Source organism: Atractosteus spatula, chromosome 11 (assembly GCF_055471065.1).
Source record: "Atractosteus spatula isolate fAtrSpa1 chromosome 11, fAtrSpa1.hap1, whole genome shotgun sequence".
Lineage (NCBI taxonomy): Eukaryota > Metazoa > Chordata > Actinopteri > Semionotiformes > Lepisosteidae > Atractosteus > Atractosteus spatula.
In genome coordinates this window covers 6,708,996-6,735,378 of record NC_142716.1, presented here as the reverse complement: position 1 = coordinate 6,735,378, position 26,383 = coordinate 6,708,996, and the positions used below count along the sequence as shown (strand labels likewise).

At 36.2% G+C, this 26,383-nt stretch overlaps 1 protein-coding gene across 1 annotated transcript in view; it reads left to right on the top strand.

The window, feature by feature from the left end:
• The first annotated feature begins 20,831 nt into the window (after positions 1-20,831).
• astn1 (astrotactin 1) overlaps positions 20,832-26,383 on the top strand; it is a 251,224-nt gene continuing 245,672 nt past the window's right edge. Inside the window, exon 1 of the mRNA XM_088927324.1 lies at positions 20,832-21,162. Coding sequence (XP_088783450.1) covers positions 20,865-21,162 — 298 coding nt within the window. The 5' untranslated portion in view covers positions 20,832-20,864. The remainder of the gene's footprint in view (positions 21,163-26,383) is intronic.

The following is a 26,383-nucleotide window of genomic DNA, read 5'->3' as shown; positions in this document are numbered from 1 at the left end:
CAACAACGGTACATTCAGAAGATTTATCCAAATTTCACCTCAAAGTACTTCCTTTGGAAGTACAGTATTTAGTATTGTGCCAGAGGCAACGCTTCTATGCCAACTCCATTCATATGACTCTTCCCAAACAACAGAGGTCCCTTGGGACTGATGCAACTGACAGCAACTCAGACCCAATCTACTCCTATAGCTTTGTTAAATGGAAACATACAGCTCAGCATCAACCAGAAGCCAGCAGAAAAGCCTTTTAGTAACAGCACTGTAACATCTACTGATCATTCAATACACCAAGCATAAACATTTGTGTGCGACAGAATTTCATACTGTATGTAGTGCTTCAAAAATAGAATTCCTACAGTTCCCAGCTTTGACGTAAATAAATTAGAGTGAGAGCTTCTAGTTTTCAGATGTGCAGTAATTGTTTTTCAGCAGACTAGAAGTGCTTGGCATGCTGATGTTTCTTCACTCTGCCTTTCATGAAAAACCTTATTCGACAGGTAATTACTAAGTTTACATTGTTAAATAGTTTTGAAATGCAAGTTGAGATCGAATGTGGGGGGTGCCATTCATTTATTTGTGATATATACTACTAATTAAATCTCAAATCTGCATACTGTACTGTATCCCGTATACAGTATAATAAAAAATATCTCATTTTCGTAGGGCATTTACTGTATGTGTATAATAAAGATAAAGACTAATGTCTCATGCCAGTATTAGTCCTTTTTACAGCTCTGCAGATTAATTCTATTAAAACAATCAGCGAGTCGTATTCCTTAACTAAAACAGAAATGTGCCAAACTGAGTCACAGTTCTTATATGAACTAATCTGCTTGGGAAGCTAACTAACCCTCTCTACTATTTTGACAGAAACTAAACTTAAACAAGGATCTTGTGGTCTAAACTGCCATAGGTACTGTACCTTTCTCTTTTTCCTTCAAGAAATAGCTTTCAGTCTTTAGTTACAGTATATAACCCAGGACAAGAATGGATAATAGATGGTTGATAATAATAAAAGACATCAATAGTAAATACAACAGAAGAATGATAAAGTGAGTTTGATAAAGTCTTCAGCAGTATATCTTAAATTCATGACAACCCACAGAATAATGGTGCCACACAGTCTAGTTGTGATTGAGTTTGCCCAGTAAATGGGGCATTATCTGGAGCAATCGTTAGGAATGGCATACAATGAAGACTGCTTGCACAGTCTAAATTGTGCAAGTAAGTTTTTTTGGATGACTGGCAAACAGCTGCTGGGCAATTTATAGCTAAATTATATGATTTCTGTGAAAGAAACTCAGTCTTTAATTATTCATTTATCCTGTTCTCCATTTTCAGTATTTATTTAAAGCGACATATCCCAACTTTGAAATTCAATTACTGTAGCATTCATTGTATCTTCACCGGATCCTATTTTTTCCAAAGCTATAAAAGTTTAAGTTTAGCCATCTACGGTATAGGTTGGTTTATATAATTATTAACTATTTAACATTTAAAAAAATGTAAAGTGATTATTGCAGACTACATACTGTACATACACCTCCAATCTGTTGAAAAGAATATTGTCAGCAACCATATGCACATGTACAGTGCATAATGCGAAACTGAAGAATTGCAGAGAGATAAACAGGCTTTGTCTGGGATCTGCGTCATCTGTAAACTGTGCTTGAGAGATTGGTGAGGCAAAACGCTCAGTGGCTGAGATGTGCAGAGAAAAACAACTCGCTTCGAGTTCCGTAATTAGGAGATATTTTTAACGAGGAAACAGAAAAGGGAAAGGCAAGGGTAAAAGGACGCCAAGTGACGAAAAAATAAACAGCGAAAACTCAGAAACACATTTAATAAAATATTCTCCGCACCTCTACGCTACATTTGCAATACACAATACAAGCGGATGGAAAAAGTTGCTTGTGTTTTTTTTTGTGGTTTTTCTTTCTTGGAGGAGTAAAAACGTCATTATAAAGTACAAAAATGTATCATAATGGAACACAACCCATAAAATAAATACTGTATGAAATAGATACAGAAGTATTACTTTGTGTTTGCAAGGTTTATAGTGGGTATGCGAATAGTAGGTGTTACAGCTCTGAGAACGCCACTAAAACCCACACTTTATCGTGTAATTCGAAATTAATTTGTTACAAATATCTGATGTTCAATTATTTTAATACTTATAGTGTGGTTTCAGAAAATACTTTTTAAAAGATACTTTTTTTGGCGAACAGCTAACCAAAATGTAAAAAAAAATGCAATATTTTCAAACTAGGTACAGTAGGAATATCTCTGCATTTGCTTTGCCGCTGTACCTACAGTAGTCAGTTTTCCTTATATGGAAAATAAAAGTAAATCAACAAACAAAGCATCATTGCTTTCGTGCTTCAGCCATCATACTCTATGGCAAACATATTAATCTTCTTTAAGTCGAAATTCTAATTTAGTGCACCAGTAATAAATGGAGAAATGAAATGTGTTGAGATGAAAGTAATTGTCTCTTTGCAAGAAAGCTTAGCATGCAGACTCACTCTTCATGTATATTAGATTAAGAAAGAATCCAATCTAACAAAGTTAAAATTATTCTACTGATAGATTTTGTGATTTAGAAAGCTAGCCATGTTCCTGTTACAGAGAATGTTTTTGTTTCTTGGTTTGTTAAAATGTGATATTATTGAAAATGTCTAAAGCTACTGGTTAATTTAGAACTACAGCGTCACGTACTTGTGAAAACATGTCTATGCTTGAGTTTGTATCTTACTGTTGCTAATTCAAAAGTTCAAGTGGTTGTTTGGTGATCAGTGGTAACTCTAATTTCTATTTTGCAAAGAGGAAATTGGACTATTGGTTTTATACTGTAACTCCAATATCTTCAGATTTCTTCTCTATGATTTTGTTTATCAATGCACCTACAGCTATATATAGATTTAGCTGTTCTTCATTTTTCTTCTTTATCCTTTTTCAATTTACAGGAAAATATACTTTGGTACTGTGCTTTCAATACTACAGTACTTTACTTAAGGGTTATTAGGTTGAGTTTGATAGACTAGTCCTATTTTCACCTCTGAAGCTCTTGTGTGGACTGTTATTAAATTACCTACATGATGAGCTAGAATACAGTGGTGTATGGGGTTAGCATTAACCACAGAACATTGGCCCTGGCTCCTTCACGAATCAGTACTGGATAAAACTGTTAGAAAATGATGGTTAAAATGAGAAAATGAGATGGATGGTTAAACTAGAATAATGCACAGTATACTGTATGTACAGTCTATTTGAAACACATCTTAGTGTGAAATACTAAAAAAATGAAACATTAATGCCATTTCTTTTTCCTGCAGAAATGAGAAATTAAGCTTCCATGTTTTATATTATATGTGATTAAGGGTGCGTGGCACTGTGAAAGGCCCTTGCTAGACATTTTCACAAATTACAAGTTAAATTCTTTAAGAAAGACACTGATTTTATGCTTCTTAATGGAGATCAAACCAGGGGTCCTTAATTATGTAATCTAGAAGAGTGTTCTCAGCATTAACAGGCAGTGAAATTGACTAGGAGGGCAGCTAGGGAGCCGTCCTACTGACAAAGGACCCTGAAGCTAACAAGAAGTCCATACATTCATATCCAGCAAGTGCATTTATTTCCCACTCAGAGGAAAGAGCTTCTATCCCGGTGTTTAGGCTGCTAAAGACTATATGCATTGTCACTATCACCAGTTTAAGTTTTAGCTGTGAAAAAGAAAGAAATCCTATCCTTCTGTAGTGCCTTTTCGTTAACCCAGTGGGAAAGAAAATGTTTATGCGCTCTGATCCCGAGCATAAATTGCTGCAATTCCAGTAGTGATGTTTTCGGTTTTCTCATTTTACTGTGTGTGAACACTGTCTTATGAAAACAGTAAATTTTATGGTAATGCATAAAGGGTATAGTTATGGTCCCACATTAAAGGAGAAGATGGAAGCTTCATCACCAGAACAGCTCTACAGTCTAATGTTTATCTTAAATTAGAATCACCAATTATTAGTGCTTCCCTTTTTTTTTTAATTGTGCCTGCTTCTCTGCTCCCCAGTTTGGAATGGCCTGCTCTTAATCAGCTCAGATCACCGTTCCAACTCTCTCACGGGCACTGGAGAGAAAAAGACAAAGCACGCACATCCTCCAAAATGGGTGCTGTCATGCCATCTGCTTCTCTTTTTTTTTACATTGCATGGCTTGGGACCTTCTGTCCTGCTTTTCATGTATCCTGAATAAATGCCAGACCTTTGTTGACATACATCTCTTGTAACTAATTTAGAAGTTAAAAAAGTGCTTCTGTGTAAAATGTCTAGTTTCAGATTATGTGTACTGTATAGTACTATCCTACCTATCACCTATCAAGGTGATCTCCGTGCTGTCCCTTTGATCCCTGTTGAGAGGCATAAGCAATGAACATCTGCATGTCAGCAGCTGTCATGGCTACACTTGATCAGTACTGGTTTTGTTTGAGAAAAATGAGAAGTGTCACCTTAGAGAGAAGAAAAGTGTCCTTTCTAATGTGTAATGCTGGAATTTAGGGCGCTGATGGGTCGCTGGATTGCATTCAGATCCTAGCCAGGCAAAATCTTTAAGCAAAATGTTCAAGACTGTTATTCCACCATGCTATTTAAGAAACCAAGCCACAGGACACCACAATAAGGCAATTTGATGTCACATAACACAGAAATGAATTTAAAAACATTTACTGTACCCTTTCATCATCATTACTCACCTCAAGTTTCAGAATTCTTACCATGACACACACTCACGCAGTTCTGTGTTGTCTCTCTTTTAATTTGGTAGACGACCAAAGCTTCAGTTACCTCATTATTTATAGTGTTCATTAGAAAACAGAGAATCCATTATAGCTTATCTGTAGGAATGTCTGACTTTTGTTCCCTCTCCTTCTTCACTGAGTTTGTACTGTATAACACCTTGACCATTGAGAAGCTAGTGTTTAAAATTTGACAATAATTCCAGTGCTTGTCTTATCCTTTAAAAAGTACATGTATAAAAATCTTTTTATGCTAGGTTGAATTCTGTTCTACATACAGTACAGTACCAGCAATTTAATAAAAGTTAGCCTGTATGGGCTGTCTGATAAGTAAACGTCTTTGAAAGTAACACAATGTTTTCATTTTTGTCACCATATTGTATGCTTCACTTTCACTGTATTAATATTCATGTTTTTGTCCACTCCAGTGAACAGCACAGCTTGATAAGTGTAATTCACCATAAAACGATGTAGCAAAGGTTTGAGTAATTTTGTGTGCTTTACTCAGATGACAAAGAAGGAACAATAAAAAATATTTGAGATTGCACACTAAAAGATTTTAAGAATGATCAGATCATTACATACAGTACATATAGTATGAACAAGCTTTCTTCGAAAAAACATACCTTTCTCCCCATTTTTAATGTAAGGTGTTTGTCAGGAGATCACAGTGAAAATATAAAATTTAAGCTAAAGAAATTTTCTTTGGGTTCTTTTGGTTTTCTTTTGGTTGGTTTATTTGATCGACTTCCTTTTGGCCCAGCCTCTGAGCCTATGTCCTAGGCTTGTTATAAATGAGAGAAAAAATGACCAAGACAGTGCACTGCATTTTGTCTAAACATACAGTAGTACCATGTGAATTCTATTAAGATATATTGGAACACTTGTGCCTATACCATTTAATCTTCCACAGATTCTGCTTAATCCTCCTACAGCTGATTTATGCCTGTAGCTGTTCAGTGAGTGGAAGTGCAAACCATTTTGCGAACCACACAACTTTGGGGACAGTAGTGACTGTGAAGTTGCACACATTTTATGTGTGCAAATAAATAAAACTCTTTCCAAAGGAGTCAGGCTATACAAAATGAATGTCTCTGGTAGCATCTTTGTAAAAGATGAGCAATTTCTTGAATCCTATTTAGACCCAAAATGCCATAATTTTATATTTTTCACTTCCAAGAGTTATGTAACATTTTTAGTGTCACTCAAAAAGACACTCGCTTTACAGAAACAGATATAAGAATAAATTAAGTTTCATTAATGGCATTATTTAAAATATCTGTATCTCTTCAGTAGCTTGAACCTGGGAGATCAGAGAAGGCAACATGATTTACAAACATTAAAGTAGATTCGACTACTTCCAAAGGTAAATTCATACTTTTTCAATGAAATTAGACTTTAAATTGAACCAAGCTCTCAGTTTATACTTCACACTATCTGTGATCCTTACTATTAAAATGTTCTGGATCAATGTGAAAGCTCTTCAGGGTCATTTATGGTTACTATTTTCATCTATAAACAATCACGATCCCTTTAAAACTGGAAGATCATCCTTTACATAATCAGATAAATCAGAACATCTGCTCAGCTTAGTATTTGCCGGATAATATTTACATACATTGTACACTCTGTCTTAGTGAAATGGTTGGTGCTGAGCAAGATTAGGTGGATGAACTGTGTTGCTTTTGTCATGCACTGTAGGTGTCCAGAAACTGAAACTGTAGGTACTAGCTTTTTTATCTGCTTCAGGAAGTCCTAGGGGAAGGAGATTGCTACTGCATGCCAAAGAATAATAAATTAATAATGTGCAACTGCATAACTAAGAAATATCACAACTCATAGGAATAAACACATGCTTAGTAATGTACTATAACAGTGCTGGTAAAGAGGGATTTCACAAATGGGTAAATGTACACTCAAGAAATCATGTGTAACAATGTGAAACAGGAGAGATGTTTCTAAGGAAGACTGGAAAACACACACAAATATATTTCGGAAAATGCCAATGAATCTTCAAGGATTTGGGCTTTATAGGGTTTGCCTGTCAATCCACCGAGACATCTGATGGGAACCTGGTTTTCAGTCCAGGAATGGAGATCTTCTCAAGATTATAGGGATGGGAAAAGAGGTATTTTTATAATACTCAGGAGCCTCAGGTCTTTTCCACTGAAGGACATCTAATCGGTCAAGGATTTTAGTCCCAGTATGGTAGTAATCTCAGAAACATCACAAGACTCACTGAGCCTCATTTTAAGAGGAAAGTCTCAGATAAAGGAGTTAGAGTGATGACTTGGCCCCTAATCCAGAAGAGGACCTAGGGCAGTGCTTTATGTTTAGGTGTCTTGGAAGAGGCCTCAAAATGCAAAGCATGTGTCATAGAGAACAGAATGTTGGCTTGGACACCGGTTTCTTTGCTGGACTGATGTTATTTATTAATAAACTCACAATTCTAACTTGCCAGCAGATAAAAAAAAAACATGAGGTCCTTTTTTTGTTCCTTTTTAGCACAAATTATCTTATTAAAAATGGGGATAATCGTCTTTTCCAAATATGCAACTTATTTCATTTTCTGTAGATCTCTGTTGAGTAAAGAGCAACATAGTCAATGAGAAAGGTCCTGCACGTGAGTATCACATTAACAGGTATGTGAGTGTTTCTTTCTTACTGAAAATGAAACAGACCACTTGCATCTTATTTATACAAAATGTAATGTGGCCTTAAATATGCATGTACTGTATATACTGTATTGTCTATAGAGTACAACACCTTTAAAAACCAACTGATCCTTTTTATTATAGTATTTTCTTAACATATTCTGTGGTCAAAAGTTGATCAATAAGTAATGCATAGACCCTATAGAAATAAAAGGTCACTCAGTCTCTGTTAAATGTCAGAGGTTCTCTAAAAGTTACCATCCATCTTGTTGTATGGAGGGCAATGGTAGCATGAGTAAGGTCCATAGAAGATGATTCAAATGAATGCAGCTGAATTACAATTTTCACTGCACCATAGAGCTTTACTGTTTAGGATGAGCCTGCTGATATCTCCTCTCCTTCACTCTGAAAGCATACCAGAAGGAACACAGCTAGTACCATATACTGTACTAACATAAAAAGGCAGATTTTGACAAATTTAGTGTGGCATAACTGAAATCTATATTTTAGCAATACACTACTTTGGACTTATTTGCTTTTACGTTATGGAGAAATTAATCCAATTTTGAAATATGCTTTCAGCTTATAGAGAGATTGATATCTGTTTTAGACAGCTGTCTATTGAATCAGATGAGCCTAGTAAAGCTGTTGAAAGATTCAAGTTTAAGGTGAAGGTTTAATCTCTGTTTCACCAAGCTTCGCTCCCTTGTCTAATGGGTTTCAGCCTGTGGTTCTTGATAGTTAGCCACCACACAGTGGTCAATTAAGGTGCAGTGCAGAAGCATGCTGTTGGATCTGATTGGTCTAGCTTCCACCTGCGATCATTGATGTTCAGTCAGACGTAGTCAGATCTCTGGCTGCTTTGAACCTTGCCAAAATTAATCATCCTTCTGCTGCTTTTCGCTGCAGCAAAATGAGAGTGTTTCTCTAATGCTGAATAAAAATACAGCATGCTTAATAAACCTGTTAAACTACACAAACATGCCCTTTATATTTCTGAGGTTTTAGAAATGCCAGTTTTCTTCATTCCTTCTACTACTTTTCTAAATTGTATCAGAGTGGCTAGGGGGCTGGGGATTGTATGATGGTTTTTTCATAATTTTTACCCATGATTTTTATACGGAATTATGCTCAAAAACAAGCTAATCAAATTATGTTTAGCAGTTAAAAATGGAAAGGGCAACTGCTTCATCAAGGAATATTATCATTATTAACATCTTCTTCTGAATCCATTCATGAAATTAACTAATTTATGATTCCTTAGCATTTATTCAGAATCAGTTTCTTGTCACAGCCTGTCGTGTGTGAGGTTGATGGTAACAATTACATTCAGAGTTACATGCCAGCAAACCAGAATTCTTGCTTCATTTCACAAAGATCCCTTATCTCGGCTATTATGTAAATTTAGTCACTGACCCTGACTTTCCTTGGTGTAAATGGCATGTCTAAAAATTTTTCCTAATGCTGGTTCGCCACTGTCATTTTCTCACTGTTGACTTAAACAAGCAAGTTACAAAGATATCTTCACTGGATAGAATTTTAATATGGAGCAGGACTGTTCCATGCCACTATTTGTTTGAACAGCCATATTCCACTATCAGTTCCAGAGAGGAAAATATAGTCTCAGTCCAGTGTTATGTTTTGATCTTCCGCTACATTTAACACAATCATTTTTTGGCCTGCTGAAATTCCAGCGTCTGTGAACATGATTTGACTTATCAATATTTCATTTATACTTTCACTGAACCTTCACTGCTCTCCCTGCTCCGCATTGTGCACCAAATTAAACATTACCCCCACTTTTTTTTTCTGTGCTTTGAAGAACAGACCTGGCACAGAACCTGTTTTGAAAAAAAAAGAAGGTGCTTTTATAAACAAGGCTAGATAACATTAACAACTACCTTTAACTTTATTAAGAGGAATAACTAGAGAACTGTTATCTACCGTGGTTAAATCTTCTCTGAATAGAAAAGAAATGAAGCTAGCATACCCATGCATAACAAAAATATAGCACTGAAAATTAAAATAATCACATATCTAGTGTATTTCTTGCTTTCTAAAATAGCTACTTAAAACAGAATGGAATCAAGGCACTACTTTATTGGTTCTTAGGCTGCATTCATTTCTGGCCTCAAAATCTGTTTCAGATCCTACAGCCAATATTTGCCTCATCCAATAGTTTGCTGTGTTCTGCTCCCTCTGTGGGTAAAACAAGGGAAAGGTAGTGTCATTCTCACTTTTGATGTATGTGCCTATTATTTGTAAACTGTTAGTTGTGTTCTTTTAATATAGCACACAAGAATCAAATGGTGATTCATTTCAGCCACAATTTAAATAGCCTTTGTCAATAGTAATGTGCTGTAACAAGTAGCATTCTTAGGCTTGTTTTTATTTCCTGCAGCATGGCACAGTAAGTAATGATGTATGCATTTAATTAAGAAATCCATTGATGCATGAATGGACAACAGGTTAAAAGGAGGGGATTTTAGGGAGACTTGATATACAAAGGGAAAAATGCAGTTAGTCATAGTCCAGCTGAACATTAATAAAAAATATTTCATAAAGAAATTCGCTGGTCTGCAATTTATCACAGACATGAATATTATGCCTGAATTTTGTTTGAAATGTCTTACAAACTGTTACACACACCTTCTTTTTAATTAGAATCTGTCTCTGTTACATACTTTTAGTAAAAAAAGAAAAGAGACGGTGCTATATTTGTGTAGTAGTTTCTAACTACTGCTTAGTGGCTTTTGTCAGCTACTCACCTTTTAAATGATTTTTTTCTTCAGAAAATAAATCTAAATAAGCATTCACATCTTGCTAACCAAGATAGCTGTGTCAGAAAAACACCCCAGTCATTTAATGAGGAACTTACAGTGTGTAAACAAAATCTCTAGGGTATAGGGTATGTGGATTCCTTTTTTTCTCTTGATGAGAATCGTCTTTGAAAGTCTTCTCTTATAAAAACAATCACGAAGTGAATGGTTAACACACACCCCTCAACACAGTTCAGGGGATTTACGATTCTCCTTCTGCTGCACTGTGTGTACGATAAAGCTTCTTGGCAAGGCAGAATCTGATTCTGAATGCACAGCTGTATGGTATACACTGTGAGCAATCTGTATCTGGTCTATTTGAAAATGCAAATCATTGTTATGAAGAGACAACAGAAATCTGGCACACAACATGTACTTGATACACATATAAAATCAAACTAATAGATTGCATCAAAGCACATTTGTACTGTATATACAACTGTGACAGAATATACAACTGTGACAGAGAAAAATGAAACTGACAGCAGTATAATAAAGTGAATTGACAAGTAGAAAATTATCAGTGGTTCTCAACTTCACAGATGCAGAAGGTAACTGATTTTAGCTGGATGAACGAGAAACTGATTATGTTTTTTGTTTCCTAGTTTGCTGCGTAAATCAGATGATTCCCATTCCCATTTTCTAACCAGTCTACCGTATGAATCACTCGATACAGTCCTTGCAAGCCTCTATGTCTTGCTCTTTTTCTTTAGTTTCTTTGTAAGATACAGTACTTCCAGTGAACCGTTCAATTTGGAGATACGGAGAAATTACTTACTTTGAATTAAGAAAATAAAGATCTTTACAGCTAGTGTTACTTAGGAGTATGAAAAGGAACCATTAATCCAAATTACCTCTAAAAACGTAAGCAGATTGACTTAAAAAAAAAAAGATTATTTTCTCAGGCATTCATACTAGTTCATAAGTACCAGTTAGTGTACTTGCACGAAAGAGCAATAATCTAATCCCGTAAAGACCTCGAGATGACACGAGTAAAAACTCACCCTGTCTCTAATGGGTGATCCAGCGGCTGTGCTAGTTGTTGGAATCCCACCAGTGTGTGCAGCTGAGGAGACCTCTTACTGAAAGCTGTCTTTTTGTCACTGTTGGAATGCAGCGAGCCCGCTCTCTTTCACCTGAGAGCGCAGCGCAGGAGGCTCTGAATCTGTGCGTGTAATAATCCAGTCATTGTCATCGACCTCTAAAGCAGTGAAACCACGTAAACTAATATCCACGACTGCTGCCGTAGCTACTAAAAGTCATTGTCCTTTATGTGCGCTGAAAAAATAAAATCCTAAATTGTCTGGTAGATTCAGGTTTATATAATTAAATGAAAGTACAAAAAAAAATCATGTAAAACCACAGAACTTCCAGTTAATATAGTTTTGATCAGTTTAGGGAACTATAAATGCAAGCCATTTAAGCTATTTAAAATATAGCTTAGTGAAGCAGGTATCCTTCAATGAAGACTAACTATCCTTCAGTGGTGGAAGGAGATACATCCGGTTAAACTGCGCTCTTGGACACTTCTTTGTGATTCCCTTTAAGCCACCTTGCCCTTTAAAAACGAAACTGCACCTGCAGCCAGAGTTAGGCAATCCACTGTGAGCTTCTTCTGTCTGCAAGGAAAAGCATGTAGCGAAACCTGTGCAAGAACCATCATTCACTGTCAAAGCCTGCACTGACGCCTGGCTTCGCCTATCCGCGAATCACGCTCAGACACCGCTTCTCAGTGTCTTTCAGGAAAAGTGTCTCTTTCTTTTTAACAATCTACAGCCAATTGATTCTGCAAGCCACGCCTCGCTCGCTGTGATTGGCTGCTTGTGCAGGAGAGACTGTTCTGAAGAAGCAAGGGAGGAAGGGGGAGGCAGCAGCAAATACAGAGAGTCTAGGAAGCCTGGAGGGACAGGCTGGCTAATAAAAGCGAAAAGCTTCTCCTGTGTTTCAGCCAGTCGTCTGCTGCAAATTTGTTGTGACTCTTGGCAAACTAAATTTGTACTGACAAAGTCCCCTTTTTTTCTTTAGGGAGAGCGATCTCTCTCTTTTAACAGTAAATAAGAAAGTCTCTATTGTCAGCCAATAATCTCTGTTGCAGAATAAAATAGCTGTCTTTCAGGTCAGAAGAGACAAAGGGCTACATGATCATTTAAATATTGTTCTAAATATAAGGTTTAGTGAAGATGAAATTTTATTTGCTGTGTTAGATATCAGCGCGATATATCACACTTCATACGTTGAAAGACATGATACAAACGGGCTTTTTACTTTATTTTGTTTTGTATTTAAAACGCATCACTGTCCCCCATATACTGTACTGTAGGTACACAGAGAAAAAAAGGCAATGAAACTGCATTCAACTAAAAATAATTTAGTCATGAAAATCATTTGGAAGTCAGCTTTTAGAATAATCAGATTTTATGTTAACAAATATGGGATTTGAGAAAGAATTAATGTTAAATGTGTTTTAATACTGAGAAGCCGTGGGCAGTATTTGCAAATCATGGGGATATTTTTGACTTATGTATAGAAGCATTTCATAGCTTCGACAACATTTTTGGGCAGCAGAAACATATCATGAACAAAAGAGAAAAAAAATCTATCTGACAGCAGCAGGGTGTTTATATCTGCCAGACTGAATACATATCCCCTTTACGTGCTATTTTTTATATAATGATTTAAGACTTAATCCCTGCTAAAAACTTATCTTTCTAGTTCAAAACATTTTCTGAGCTATATGTTTCGAAGTGCATGATATAAATAGGCATAAGCACAACAGCATATTTCTGTTTAGGTTTTGAAAACCTTTTACACCTCATAACAGTTATTTCTCTCTGAAGCTGTATTGTAGCTCTTAGTGGTTCAAGCCTTCTCGCTATTCCTTATCTCATCTCCTTCACCTCAGGGCTATTTAGTCCGCCTCCTTGTCTATACTTCCCCAGCAAAACACCACCTTTTCTTTCACTGTGATTTTTGTGAAGTTCAAGACTGCATCTATAACTCTTTCAGTTGTTGTTTTTAGCATGACATAAAGGTGGCCATTTCTTCAAAATACCTTCCCTGCTGCTACACCCACAAAGTATTAGAGTTCTCATTTTTTCTTTTAACCCAACCCTTGGGGTCTTCACAGAAAGTGCTTCAAACTACATATCCATCTGTTTTTTTGGAGAGGAGCCGGAGCCTAACCCAGCAAGCAAGGGGCACAAGGCAGGATACACCCTGGATGGGACACCAGTTCGTTGGATGGCGCAGACAGACACAAACATGCACACACTCACACCAGGGCCAGTTGTCCCAGAAGCCAATTAACCAACCAGTAAGTCTCTGGACTGTGGAAGAAAACCTGATCAGCTGGAGGAAAACCACAAAAACACAGGGAGAACATTCAAACTCCACATAGATAGCGCTCCGGGTCCAGAACTAAACCGAGGGCCCCAGTGAGGCACTGTGAGGCAGCAGTGCAGTGTAGCTTCATACCCTTCTCACTTAGATAAAGAGGGAAAAATTTATTTACAATCAGGCAGGATGTACTGTACTATATAGGAACAAGTAATAGGTTTATTCCATGCTGAAAAAAAGAAGAAAGAGAACACAAAGTTTCGGCCGTGGAGCCTTCTTCAGGTGTGCCACCCACCTGAACTGTACTGTACTATATGGTGTAGGTCTAAAGTTTGGCCTCTGGTGGATATACAGTGTGGTTGTACTTTCATAACAAATGCTAAAATCCGTAACTCATTTAATACCCCCAAATAAATACATTTATTTAGTATGTTATTTTGTAGAAACATACTGTAATACTAACCTGTCCTTTGAAATTTAAGTATTTTTTAGACCAGTGATTTCTTTTCAGACACTGACTGGCACACACTGCATGTAGCTATTTTAGTCAACAACATTGCTAGAGCAATGTGAAATGATCTGAGAAATTCGGCTCCGTGATGTTTTTGTTAAAAAATAAAAATAGGACAAATCTTGTGTATAACAAATATCCATTGCAGGGCAAAAGTCTTACACATTTCACTTTGCTCCCTCCATATGGAAATGTTTTTTTTTCTTCTTTACCCAAAAATTCTATTGAGAATGCCTACAGAAATTTTAGACATGTTAATAGCTAATTCTGATAGATCTGCATTTTGTAATTCAAAATGTAGCCTTTAAGCTTCATGGACATGTCGAAAAGAACAAATAATGTTAGTGAAAGGTGCTGTATAAGAATGAAATCGATTGATGAAGAACACTTCGTTTAACTCAATTAGAGTTAGTTGGTAAATGTAGTTGTTTAGCTTGCTACTGGCTACTTAAACATACAGTAGTTTACCTTTACATTTTTGAAGATTCTGGTCAACGTATGAAAGACTAACTAATGGCAGTCTTAGTTTCTTCTCACTGAAATGAAGCAGTATCAACAACAGTCAAAGCTATTATAATAGTAGAAAACACTATTAGAGGTTTTGTGCAAATTGTTGATGCTGATAACATGCACATATCATAACTGGTGACTGCATCAGAGATTTCAAACATTTTTGCACAACAATGTACAGTAGTTGCTATCATGTCTTAAAATACTGTAAAAATGTCCAAGAGTTTCATGCTATATTAGCCTTTTGCTATCTTCTCAACATTTTCAAAGTCATAATAATGACGCAAAGTCAAGCAAGGCAGATAAATATGTTAATTTGTACACTGACATATGAAAGGAATTCTGTCACAACATTTCTGGTCCTCATTTGGCTTTTCCCCAGCTTCCCCCAAATTAGAAACAGTAATGACAACCGATGATCTGCAGATGGTCAAACTCCAGGGTACAAAAGCCTTCTGATCCTTCTGCATCTTGTGGCAGCATTCCTTGCACCAACAATACATTACATTGCCAGATGCTATTTACTCAGGGGGAAGATCATGCCTACCAGAGCTCCAAGGTCAAGCATGCCAGGGCATTTAAGGGTAAATTATGGGCCTATTCCATGCTTTCTCTGGCTTATGGGGTGGTTAAGGTGCTTAGGAAGATATCATCCATCCAAGATACACACAGAGAGAATGATACACAAAAATCAGGCAAATCCTGAGGATACTTTGGGGCATCTGGCTTATTTCCACATTTAAAATCTCGAGTCAACTCAGCCTGGCAATAAAGATTTGAAGTGACAGTGTGAGCTGAAAAGCTAGCCTAGTCTCATGTTTCTTCAGCAAGAAAGGGAGCTTGGAAATTGAAATCTTATGCATTCATCATTGCCAAGCAGTAAATCCACATATAAAGATTAAATATGGCATTTAATTTTCAGTAACACTTTAAAAAAATGATGAAACCAGAGAATTACAAATTTCTGAAAGAGAGGACTTTCAAATGCTGGAAACAAGCAGAGGTTAATTTTAATGTAAAATAAACTTCTGCATTTTCCTTGCAGCCTGCATGCTGATGAAGTTCCGTTTTCCATTATGAACACCTAGGGGCTTCCAAGTGGCTCTGTAGGTAAAAGTCATAGCCCAGTTGTAGGCTGTGCTCAATGATCCAGACATCGCAAGTATTAGCCTGGGATGTGTCAAAAGCCTACTATGACTGTGCATTAGCCCTACTGAGAGTTGGGTGGGATTAAGCAACCAAGGATCTTTTGACACTTGGTAACACAGTGACCCCTTTGCAGGCTCCATGGTGCTGTACAGCAAGTGTGGGACAAATTTCAGCTTCCATATAGGGCAGTGTTGCCTGTGATGCAATAGAAGATGAGTGGCTCAAAGGTGGACAGGTCACAGGAATCTGCCTACACTTCCTCATTGTCCCCCATGTGCAGTTCCAAAACTCAGGTGTGTATATGATAAAAATATCTATATAAAATAATGGGGACTCCCCTCCACCACCACCAATGTGTAGCCCGATCCACAGTGGCTCATCAGGTCAGATCTCATCCTGGTTTCTTTTACAATAAGTGGACTAGAGAACCTGTGACTCCACCACCATTACAGGTATTACATCCCAGGTATGCTGATCCACACTGACACAGCTGTATGGAATGGAGGAACTGGGGTAAAGTCCTGTACCTTGCTCAAGAGTAAAACAGTAGTGTCTGCAGCAGGGGATTGAACCCTCAATTGGTCAGGTACTTGTCCAAAGGCTTACTCCCTGTGCTATCCTGGATTTATTGTATACAGTACCTGTGTGTATGTTATTGTAAATGTTCTTTATGAAACTCTGGTGTGTCTGCATTCATTGTTTCAAATACTGCCTATTTCAGCAAACCTAGCTCCCAAAGAGGAGCAGTTAGGACTGACGCACCCTCCGCATGTTTTACTTGTGTTCGCCTGGGTTTTTTCCAGGTGCTACAATTTCTTCCACTTTCCAATGCCATGCTGTCTGGTGTAATTACTGTAAACTGTCTACATCTGTGTTCCCTGCAAGGCACTTGTGTCCTGGGTGTCTTGTCCTCTGCTTTCCAGATAGGCTCCATTTTGCTGCAGCCCTTTCCAATTATGGAGAGATGGATATGTTCTGAAGAGACTTTAAAGAAATATGAAAGGAAATGACAATGACATAGGTAAATCAACTATATCAGAACTGAAGTAGTTTTAATGACATATTGCATCATTAATTGACTACAGATCTTTAAGCACAACTCATTTACTTTATTCCTGACTATACTACATAATTATGCAGAATACATATACAGTACCTGTAATAATCTGCAATAAGTAGGAAATTCAATAACAGTAAAATGCCGTACTGTATCTATAAAGCTTTCTTATGCTCTTAATTTATGAAAAGGTACATTTCTTCAGTACCTCTGTGACACAAATAATTTCCCTTTCAAGTCGTATTCCCCCTCAGCGTATTCACTGTGAACACCAAGCATATAAAAGAGTGTCTTTTATGTTCATCCACAGAAATGAGTCAGCACAGACAATATAACAGTGATCCCTGCAATCTGGCAGTGGCACATTAGACCTGCCCTATTAGCATGATCTTCTCCCTCCAAGCAGTTTTGGATGGTCCTTTTTAAAACTACCTTCAAACTTTCATTTCATTGGTACTATGGTATTTGTGCAAAGGGGCAGCTGTCCAACTTTTCCAAAGTTAATTTTTCATTGCCAAGAGCCAGACCGACACCATTCTGTACCATCTGCTTGCAGTTGTAGAAACAGTTACTCACATGGTTTATGGAAAGTGTTTTTGTCACACATTGCTATATACTGTATATTCTAAAAATAATCTTCAAGCTTTATATTTAATGACATGTTAATTACCTCCGCCCACATTTAATACATTATGTTACTGAATCAATTGCTTTACAGTATCATCCTTAGAGAAATAGTCTTGTTTTATATAGCAGACCTAATTTAACAGTATGCCACCTTTCCTTTGTAATATTTAAACAGCCTCTGCAATCCTAGAACTCACAAGCGACTGATTTTATTTCACTGGTGAAAAGTCTCACCATTTCAAACCAGTTACTGTACGTCAAAAAATAACTTGAAAATAGTGCAGCACCATGGTGTCTCACCCTGACATGTACTGTAAATGAAAAGCTCATTAGGTACTGGTATTAAACATTTATGCATATAAAGCATTCACATGTTACAGGCAAAGGCTTATTAAAATGCTGAAAATCACCATCTTTGGAAGACCATCTTATTTTCAATTCTGTGCATTTCATCTATATTTTCCTTCTTTTCCTAACAGTTCAGGACCTTTAAGGTTTCAATCTGCTGCTGCAGCATACTAAAGTAGACAGCTTTGACTGTTTTCCTTGTTAATTGGCATAAAACTCACACTTTGTTGGCATTAAAGCAGATGATATAGCCCTCCCCTTCCTTTATTTTACCTGGTAGACTAGAGAGGCCTTTCATTTTTAGCCTTTGCTGCTGCTTCACAAAATTTGCTGAGAGTTAAGAAATTACTGCAAATGATGTTTTAAACAGTCTTTAAGGAGTTTCAAAGGAGACAACAATTATTCAATGCGGTAATTTAACCATTTTGTCACGCATGCAGTAAATGTGATGTATGCCAGTTATCTTCTTCGCTTCTTTAAAAAATTAAATTTTATTTTTAATGCAAAGAATAAATTGTTTCTGATATTACAGTACATTTCAATCACATGCTATAGCTAAATTTGTTTTAGCTCCTTTATATGATTTTAAAGTTTTTAGTCAAAGCTAATGCTTGATGCTTCATTAACAGTCATGTTGGCTTGTAGAGTTAAGCTCTGACCCTAAGGTTACTAACGTTTCTGGTCAAGAAGTAACCAGAAAGCTGTTAACAGTAATAACTTGACACTCTTCATTGAGACATTCCAAAACAGAAGAGCATTCCTGGGAAGCTCCAGACAGTGATGCTATGACTTTCATTCTTAGAGACCCATGTTCAATTACAGTGTGGGTCACAAGTGAAATGAATTTCGTGGCCTCTAATATCAAAACCACTATACAGTTTAGTAAAGCTCCCTTTTTCCTGCTTGGAGGAGACTCAAGACTACACAGAGAATGCATTCTTTGCCTCAGACTTTGAATTCATTGGTCCAACACCTGCCTTTTAAGTGTGCCAGGCTGTAACTAAATGTACTTAATCTTTTAGGAAGAACAAATTACAGAGTCCATGCCGTTTGATCCAATAAACTTTTTGATTTGTTTGTTTGATTATTGGTTGAATAGACAATTTTAATAATATTTCTTAATCCAATATACCAGATCTCCTGTGAACTCTATTCATTTGCATGTACACATGTTCAAAGTTCCTCTTAATTAGCTTAACCAATTAGCACCATTTGGAGCTTGCAGAGTAGCATACAAATTCAAATCCCTATTTTGTGCATAGCATAAGAGAACTGATATTGGCTTTTTGTTCTCTTGATCTCTATTTACCTCTATTAATAATATATGGGACACCCTTTGCTAATGTAAATTGTTTATCCTGCTATAGACATTGTTAATTAGTTGAAAACACTCCAAGATAGAATAAGAGTCATAGTAATCTATACACATTTGCCTTAAATATATTAATGTATCACTTTATAAGCACTTAAATTCAATTTAATGTATACAGGAAACTAGAAAATTATATTATTTCCCTTTAATGAGGTTGTCTAATGACTTCTTACTGCTTCTTTAGTCTCACATGCCAACGATAGTTAACTTAGCACAGCAGATACACAGCATAAGACAATACTATACATGGGATATAGAGTACTTTACTCCGTTAGTCACCTAATTTATAACTAGCAAACCTGAGTTAACCTAGAAACCTAACTAACTAAACATGATATTTGACCAATTACAGCCAGTTGAACATTCATGGTTGTAGTAAAACTGCTTAGCCACAATTTACCTTTTTAATACAGGAGGAAGAACTTAAATTTTTGAGAAAATTAAACTACAGACACACAGCAACCAGAAATTAAAGTTAAAATCTAATATAATGTTAACTTACCATTTTAAAACAGAATTGTATCTCAGAACTCCTTTAAAGGAAGGCCGCATATACTGTTCAGTAGCTTAGCATACTCTCATTTAATATTACATAAGAGTATGTACAGTATATGCAGTGAGGTTTTTTATATTTTCAGACAGTCCTTAGTAAATGTTTTCTATGTGTTAGAAATATAAAGAAACCATAGTGGCCTGGCACATACAGTAGTGTGCCTATTTGAAATAATAATAAGAGTTAATAATAATAAGAAAATCTGGAAGAATTTCACTGAGTGGCATGAAATTCAGTGGAGGGATTAAAACAACTCAAATAAATTATACATTGGCACGTACAGTACAAGTTTCTAAGTCGATCAAAAGTTTGGCCCATTTTACAAAATAGCTTAATCTTTTAATTTTAGTATTTCAAAATGGCAATATTTATGATACAATGGCAGCAGGTTTCTTATACAAGCACAGCTGCATGTTTTTGATTAACCAAACACCCTGTAAGGGTTTTTTTATTTAAAAAACATATACTGTAAACCTAAATAAAATTGGGGTTGTGTCATTTTTAGGGTTCTTTCATAATTGTAATCTGCAACTTGACTACAAAGTATTTTGTCAATCAGAATATATTTTGTATTTGTTTTTAAATATTTGAAAAAAAACCTGCTTTTTAAATATTTTAGCTTTTTCTAGCGAAACAAAACCATTTCTTGGTTGCTTGGTAACAAGAAAATAGCATGGAATACGAGTTTTTGAAGACCTACAGTATACACACAAGTACAGTTTAAAACGTAGATATACAGTACATGAAACCAACATATTTATAGACACCACAGATTTATTGCACGTTATAGCACTGTATGCTTCTTGTACAATATTTGCTGGGGACTTTTATTCTAAGCATAAACTCGAGTTTGTACAGGATGAAATGATGCGGGCAATTCCAACAAGGGGGTCAGTAACGCACCGCACATGTAACTTTCTACAGGCAACCCTACTGCACAACCGGGAGAGAAAACGACATCATCTTCGAGCGATCTTACACTGTTTCGGCAGCTTTTCTAGCGAAGGGGAAAGGTTTATTTGGCACAAACAGTTCGCCGGAGGTCTGCGCCTCACCATAGCATTCCCCCTCCTCCCCCCTCGCTCGCTTTCTTGCTACCCCGTCTCTCTGTAGCTGCTTCGTCAGGGAAGGAGATCCGAATCATCGTAATGCCAGGAATGATGGAACCTCGGCTGTGCCTCTCCTTCCTTTGGATTTTCTTTCTGATCTTCTCAGGTATCCCATTTGTGGGAGCCGAGGAGGACCAGTCTCAGAATGACCTAGAATGTAAAATGAAGAGCGTTACCGTCTCTGCCCTGCCGTTTTTGAGAGAGAACGACCTGAGTATCATGCACAGCCCTTCCGCCTCCGAACCCAAGCTGCTCTTCTCTGTCAGGAATGATTTTCCTGGGGAAATCGTGGTGGTGGACGACCTGGAAAACACAGAGCTGCCTTTTTTTGTGCTGGGTGAGTTTATTTTAAAGGTGCTCCTCCTTGGTGCTCGACATCCCTCCCCTCTCCCGAACTGAGAAACAGTTACAAATTTTCGTTATTATTTGCTGTTACAACATGCATTTGTAATCACTGAACTCTGCTATTGATTTTATTCGAGTCTACACGTAACCTAAATAGCAAAATATCTGAGTGGCACACGCTACTGTATTCTTACAGCGTTTACTTCTATTGCTATGTAGGCCTGTTGTGTGATTGATGCTTGCATTTAATGTTGATTTTATTAAATGAGCTTTCCTTGTTCGTACTGTATGTGAAGAATCACATAATTAATGTTATTAGCATCACGGCGAGATAAAAAGAAAGCATTGCAATGTGTGTTTCTTTGATTTCACGGAACACTTCGCTAGGTTTTTCTCATTTAAATCCGACCTCTTCCAGTGTGAATTTGTTTCAGTCTAATAAGTAAATAACGTTCTTCCGGGCACTGCATTTCTCAGTGCTCAAGGCCTCATATTGTAGCTATGACCAATTGGGTTTAGTTGTCTTGCAGGCCAGACGGATTTGGTACCATTTTCATGAAATTAAGTGTAACACGTGCTTGAGGTGTTAATTTACATGACTGATTCAAACTATAGTAACTATAGTGGCCTTCTCCACTGCTGTCCCTCTATTATTGCTGTTCTTGAAGTCTAAGTAGAAACTCAGAAACCGTTTATTCAACCCAGTGATGAACTCTGGTCCTTACTCGTGGATTCAATTTTTAGGTACAGTGCATAAAAAGATGGGGTTGCATATTTTCATATTGCAAGGTGCATGTTTTGATTCACAAAAACTTTACTTTTAGACGCAGATACACACGTGTAGTGTATGACGTAGAAAAGTACAAGATGTACTGTAAATGCCCTACAAACAGCTTAATTGAATGCTTTTTATCACATACGTTTATTTTGTTCTGTAGTACCTGCATTGAAGATACAGATTTTTATTTTTGAGGCAAGTTAGTTTGGAAAACACTGCACTGAACTTGCTTTGAGTTCATTGAAGATGTTACTTATTGAAAAAAAATACTTGTCATAGCAGTATTGAGAGATGAAAATACTAACTGAAATAAAACAAAAACGTTTAAATGGATGTTTACTTTAGGATAGTGTTTATTTTGGCCTGTTATTGTTTATCAATTCAGTTGAAAGAAAAAAAAACAGTAGAATGTTTAAAATTTTTACTGTTCCTTACAAATTCTTTGCAAAGGTGTCTTTTTTGTTTTTATTTCATTCATAAGAAACCTGTCTTTTATCCTGTAGTCAAAGGAGATGGCAGAGTAGCATGACAACTCCTGCCCCTGTGTTTTTTAAATCATGTGTTTAGCATCAGTTTAATGAAAAATCTATTGCACAAGAGGGAGTGAGTTTTATGCAGTAGTTTTGAAGTTGTAGTTGACGTGACTTTCACGGCTGTGAATGTAAAATACCATTCATGTTTAAACATCGCAAATCTTTGATGTTTATTTTTATTTAGACATTTTAACCAAATAAAACATTATATTGATCATGGTCTATGGTGTTGATAAATCTGCATTAAGTAATTAAGACTAACAGTTTTTTATTTCCAATTAACTTGTGTGTGTGTGTGTTACACTCAAAAGGTGTGAGATGTGTTTTTCACTCATGTTTGATTTTCATCCTCGTTCATCCTGTTGTGTACTTTTTATATGTTAGTGTGTATTGTATATCTTATATTACATATACACAAATACAAAATGACCACTATAATCCTCACAACAATATATTTGGATAATACTATATAATATTAAACCTACAACCCCACTGTTACAGTTATATAATGTTCTGTAATTAATGTTCAGATCAGTATTAATTCTTCCAAAATGGGATTAATTGCCACTTTGATTCGTATATAAAAAACAATTAAAACTAATCTTACAGTCTTGAAAGTTGTCAAATCAAATACAACACTTAATGCTTGACCAAACTTTTTTTTAACAAAATTAAATCAAAAAGGGAAAAGTAATAGGCACCTTTAAAAAAAAAATCACTGTTAATTATTTACAGAGTACAAAGTGTTGTGAAACAATTTTTAAATATGGCCACTGGCCAGTGGTGACAAAGTGTCTGAGCATGGCAGAAGACTAATGCTGTGCTTATTATGGCTGCTGTCCATGGTGCTGATGGTACTGTAGGCAAGATGTTACAGAATATAAACCATAGAACATACTGGTTTTCCATATGTACAATATATAAAAAGGGGGAAATCAGGATTATTGGCATAATCTCTGTGGGCATTCTATGCAGATAGCTGATGCTGCACAGTGCAAGAATTCCAGTCTCTTACTGTCATTAGAATAGCAGCAGATCTTTTGTCTTGGGTTTTTCACATGGTAATACCATTATGCCAATTCAAATGTTTAAATGAGTTAAGCTTCACAGGAGTGCCTACGTGTACTGTACATGCTGGGAAACAGGAGATAATTTATAGTTGCCCTTATATGTCAGGCTGATTGTATTTCATATTTTCTGAGAGTTCTGACCTCCACTCTTTCATATTATTTGTGCTTCGAATCTAGGTTAGTAGGTTAACATTTGTGAAGGTATCATATATTTATTAGATCGCTAAAAAATCATAGAGTCCAGAAGTGATGAATCAGCACCCTAGCACAGTAGGAGAGCAAAGTGCTTCAATAACTGAAGGTTTTGGACTTTATCTGCAAAGATTTTTTAAGTTGATTTGAAAAATAATAGTAGGCGTACTGTACTGTGTAAAATTACATTCCAAATTTGATCAAATAATAAAAAGCATTCATAAAGCCATGGTTTTTGCAGTTTATTCAGAACTCAAAATTGTAACTCAGTTGGTATGCTGTGATCATTTTCGTGCCCTTATTGTTTATAAAGTTTATTACTTTTTAATGCTGCACAAACAGTCTGGAGTTTAAAGCACAGTTTATTATTGTTCGAGTCTTGTATAAATAAAAAAGTGTTCTAATAAATGAATAAACACTAACACATTATTCTTCACAAAATACTTTAAGCAAAATAATAAAAGAAAAAATGAAAAATATAGGACAATTCTTAGGGGAATACATTTGACTTACGTCTTACATTTGACTACCTTGGAACAAGCCAGTTGATTCTGATTTATTGTATGTTTACATACTCTCAGATACTCCTATTCTCTTCATCAATAATATGTCACAAAATTGCAGATTGCAATTGCTGACTTGTTGACTTAGCTTTGAAACACCTACGTGCAGAATGTGATTATTTGTGTTTGAAGGCTATTAGACTTTTTCCTCACTTAACCCATTGATAATCCTGTTTACTATGAAAGACTGACTAGATGTAACGTATTTTCTGCCACAGTTCAACTGAGATTGGTATGACTGGTTATACCTTCACTTCTCTCTTGGTTTTGTATTTTTCTGTCATTGTAAATATACAACAGTGATTTTGTTATTTTTCTTGCTTTTAAATAGACTAGTCAGAATAGTCAGTGACTTTATGCATTTTTACAGTCCCGGTAAATTGCAGATTCTGTAGGACCATGCCATTAAATTGCATTGCATTCAACTTATGGTGTATGGTATGTACAAAAAGATAACACTAGGCTATTTTCTTTATACGGTTTTGTTTTCGGGCTTCTTTAAGAATGAATGACATGAAACTCTGAATGACATGGATATAGATCAGCCAATCATTGATTGGTTAATGATGGGTCACACAATACATCAGAAAGAGTATAGCTTTCTTGTGTCCCCAGTTTAGAAATATCCCTGTTATAAGATTCATCCTCAGAATAATACATATCATGCTACCCAAGCTGAGAGGAGGTAGCAGGGCATACAGTAGCAGTACCCAGACTTACTGATGAATATGTTTCTGTTGTGATTGTGTTCTGAGCTAGACAGGCCCCTGAGCTTCTTATTACTGAACATCATACTTCCATCCAGACATTCTAAATATGGATGGCAGTCCAGTCTATAAACCAGTTATTGGTTTGAGGAGATGATCCATATGTGAAAATCTTTTTTTGCAATTGAGTAAGCGTTTTGATTTCCGGCATGCTGTAGAAACCCATTGGTTAGGATTTATTCAAATGAAAAGGCAAATAAATTTGTTCTGACTTGAGAATGCTTGTTTAAACCTTTAATCCCCCTGTTGCATAGCTCATATTGTATATACTGTATGGGATATCTCAAGTACCGGAATATGCTCAGCTGAATTCTTACAGTTGCTTGCTTTATATACAACAATAAGAAGAAAGACTTCCTAAAATAGTACATTCTCACGGCTACATCCTTATGTGTTGGATACACATTGTTTCATGCTGTCACACCTCTAACTTTATTCTATTAACAGTTAGTTTTTTTCTGATTCATGCAGTGTTAATAAACTAGGTAACAGTGCTTGAGTCAGATTGTTCTTATTCTAGATATAATTAGTTGCTTATATATATATGAAGTTCAGTTATGTTTAATCCAAAAGTGAAGTTATTATTATCCCACAAACTAGGTTTTACTTTCATTAGTGCAAAACAAGCTAGTATTAAAAAAGGTGTGCGAATATTGAATGTATGCACAATTGTAATTTAAAGAAGACAATCACTGCATTTATGTGGTAGCATTAGTGAACATCAATATAAGAAGTAGGTTTACCAATATTTTTAAAAAAGTGCAAATGTGTGAAAAGAGGCCTGCAGTGTTTGATTGGAGATTATATTGTGAATGAAACTTCTTAAGGGGTGGTGTTGTAAACTAACTCGCATAATATGCCCCTTCGGATTCTTAATATGAATAGTCAGTATTTCAATCCTTGGTTTATGGAAACATTTCTCTTTCATTTTGATGCTGCTTGTGTGTAAAATCCATCATTTCCGCAAAACAGAAAGAAGCCTGGCTTGATCCCCTGACTGTTATACAGATAAACAGCAGACAGAGTGTATCGGTCCTTGGTTGCCATGGAAACCTGAACTGGCTCTAGATTGAGCATTCAAGAGAGATTCCTTTATACACTTCCTTTAGGGAACCAATGGCTAATACACTGTGACAGAGAGAAGCCAGTGTAAATTGTGCATGCATTTCGACATTACCGTGCAGTGCGTAAATACAGTACGTAAACCCGAAGCTGAAGTTGTTTGCGAGCTGCATTTTGTAAAAGATAACTTGAGTTATCCATGTGTTCCATGTCTGTGGTTTCCTGTATCTTGTGTCTGTACATATTGA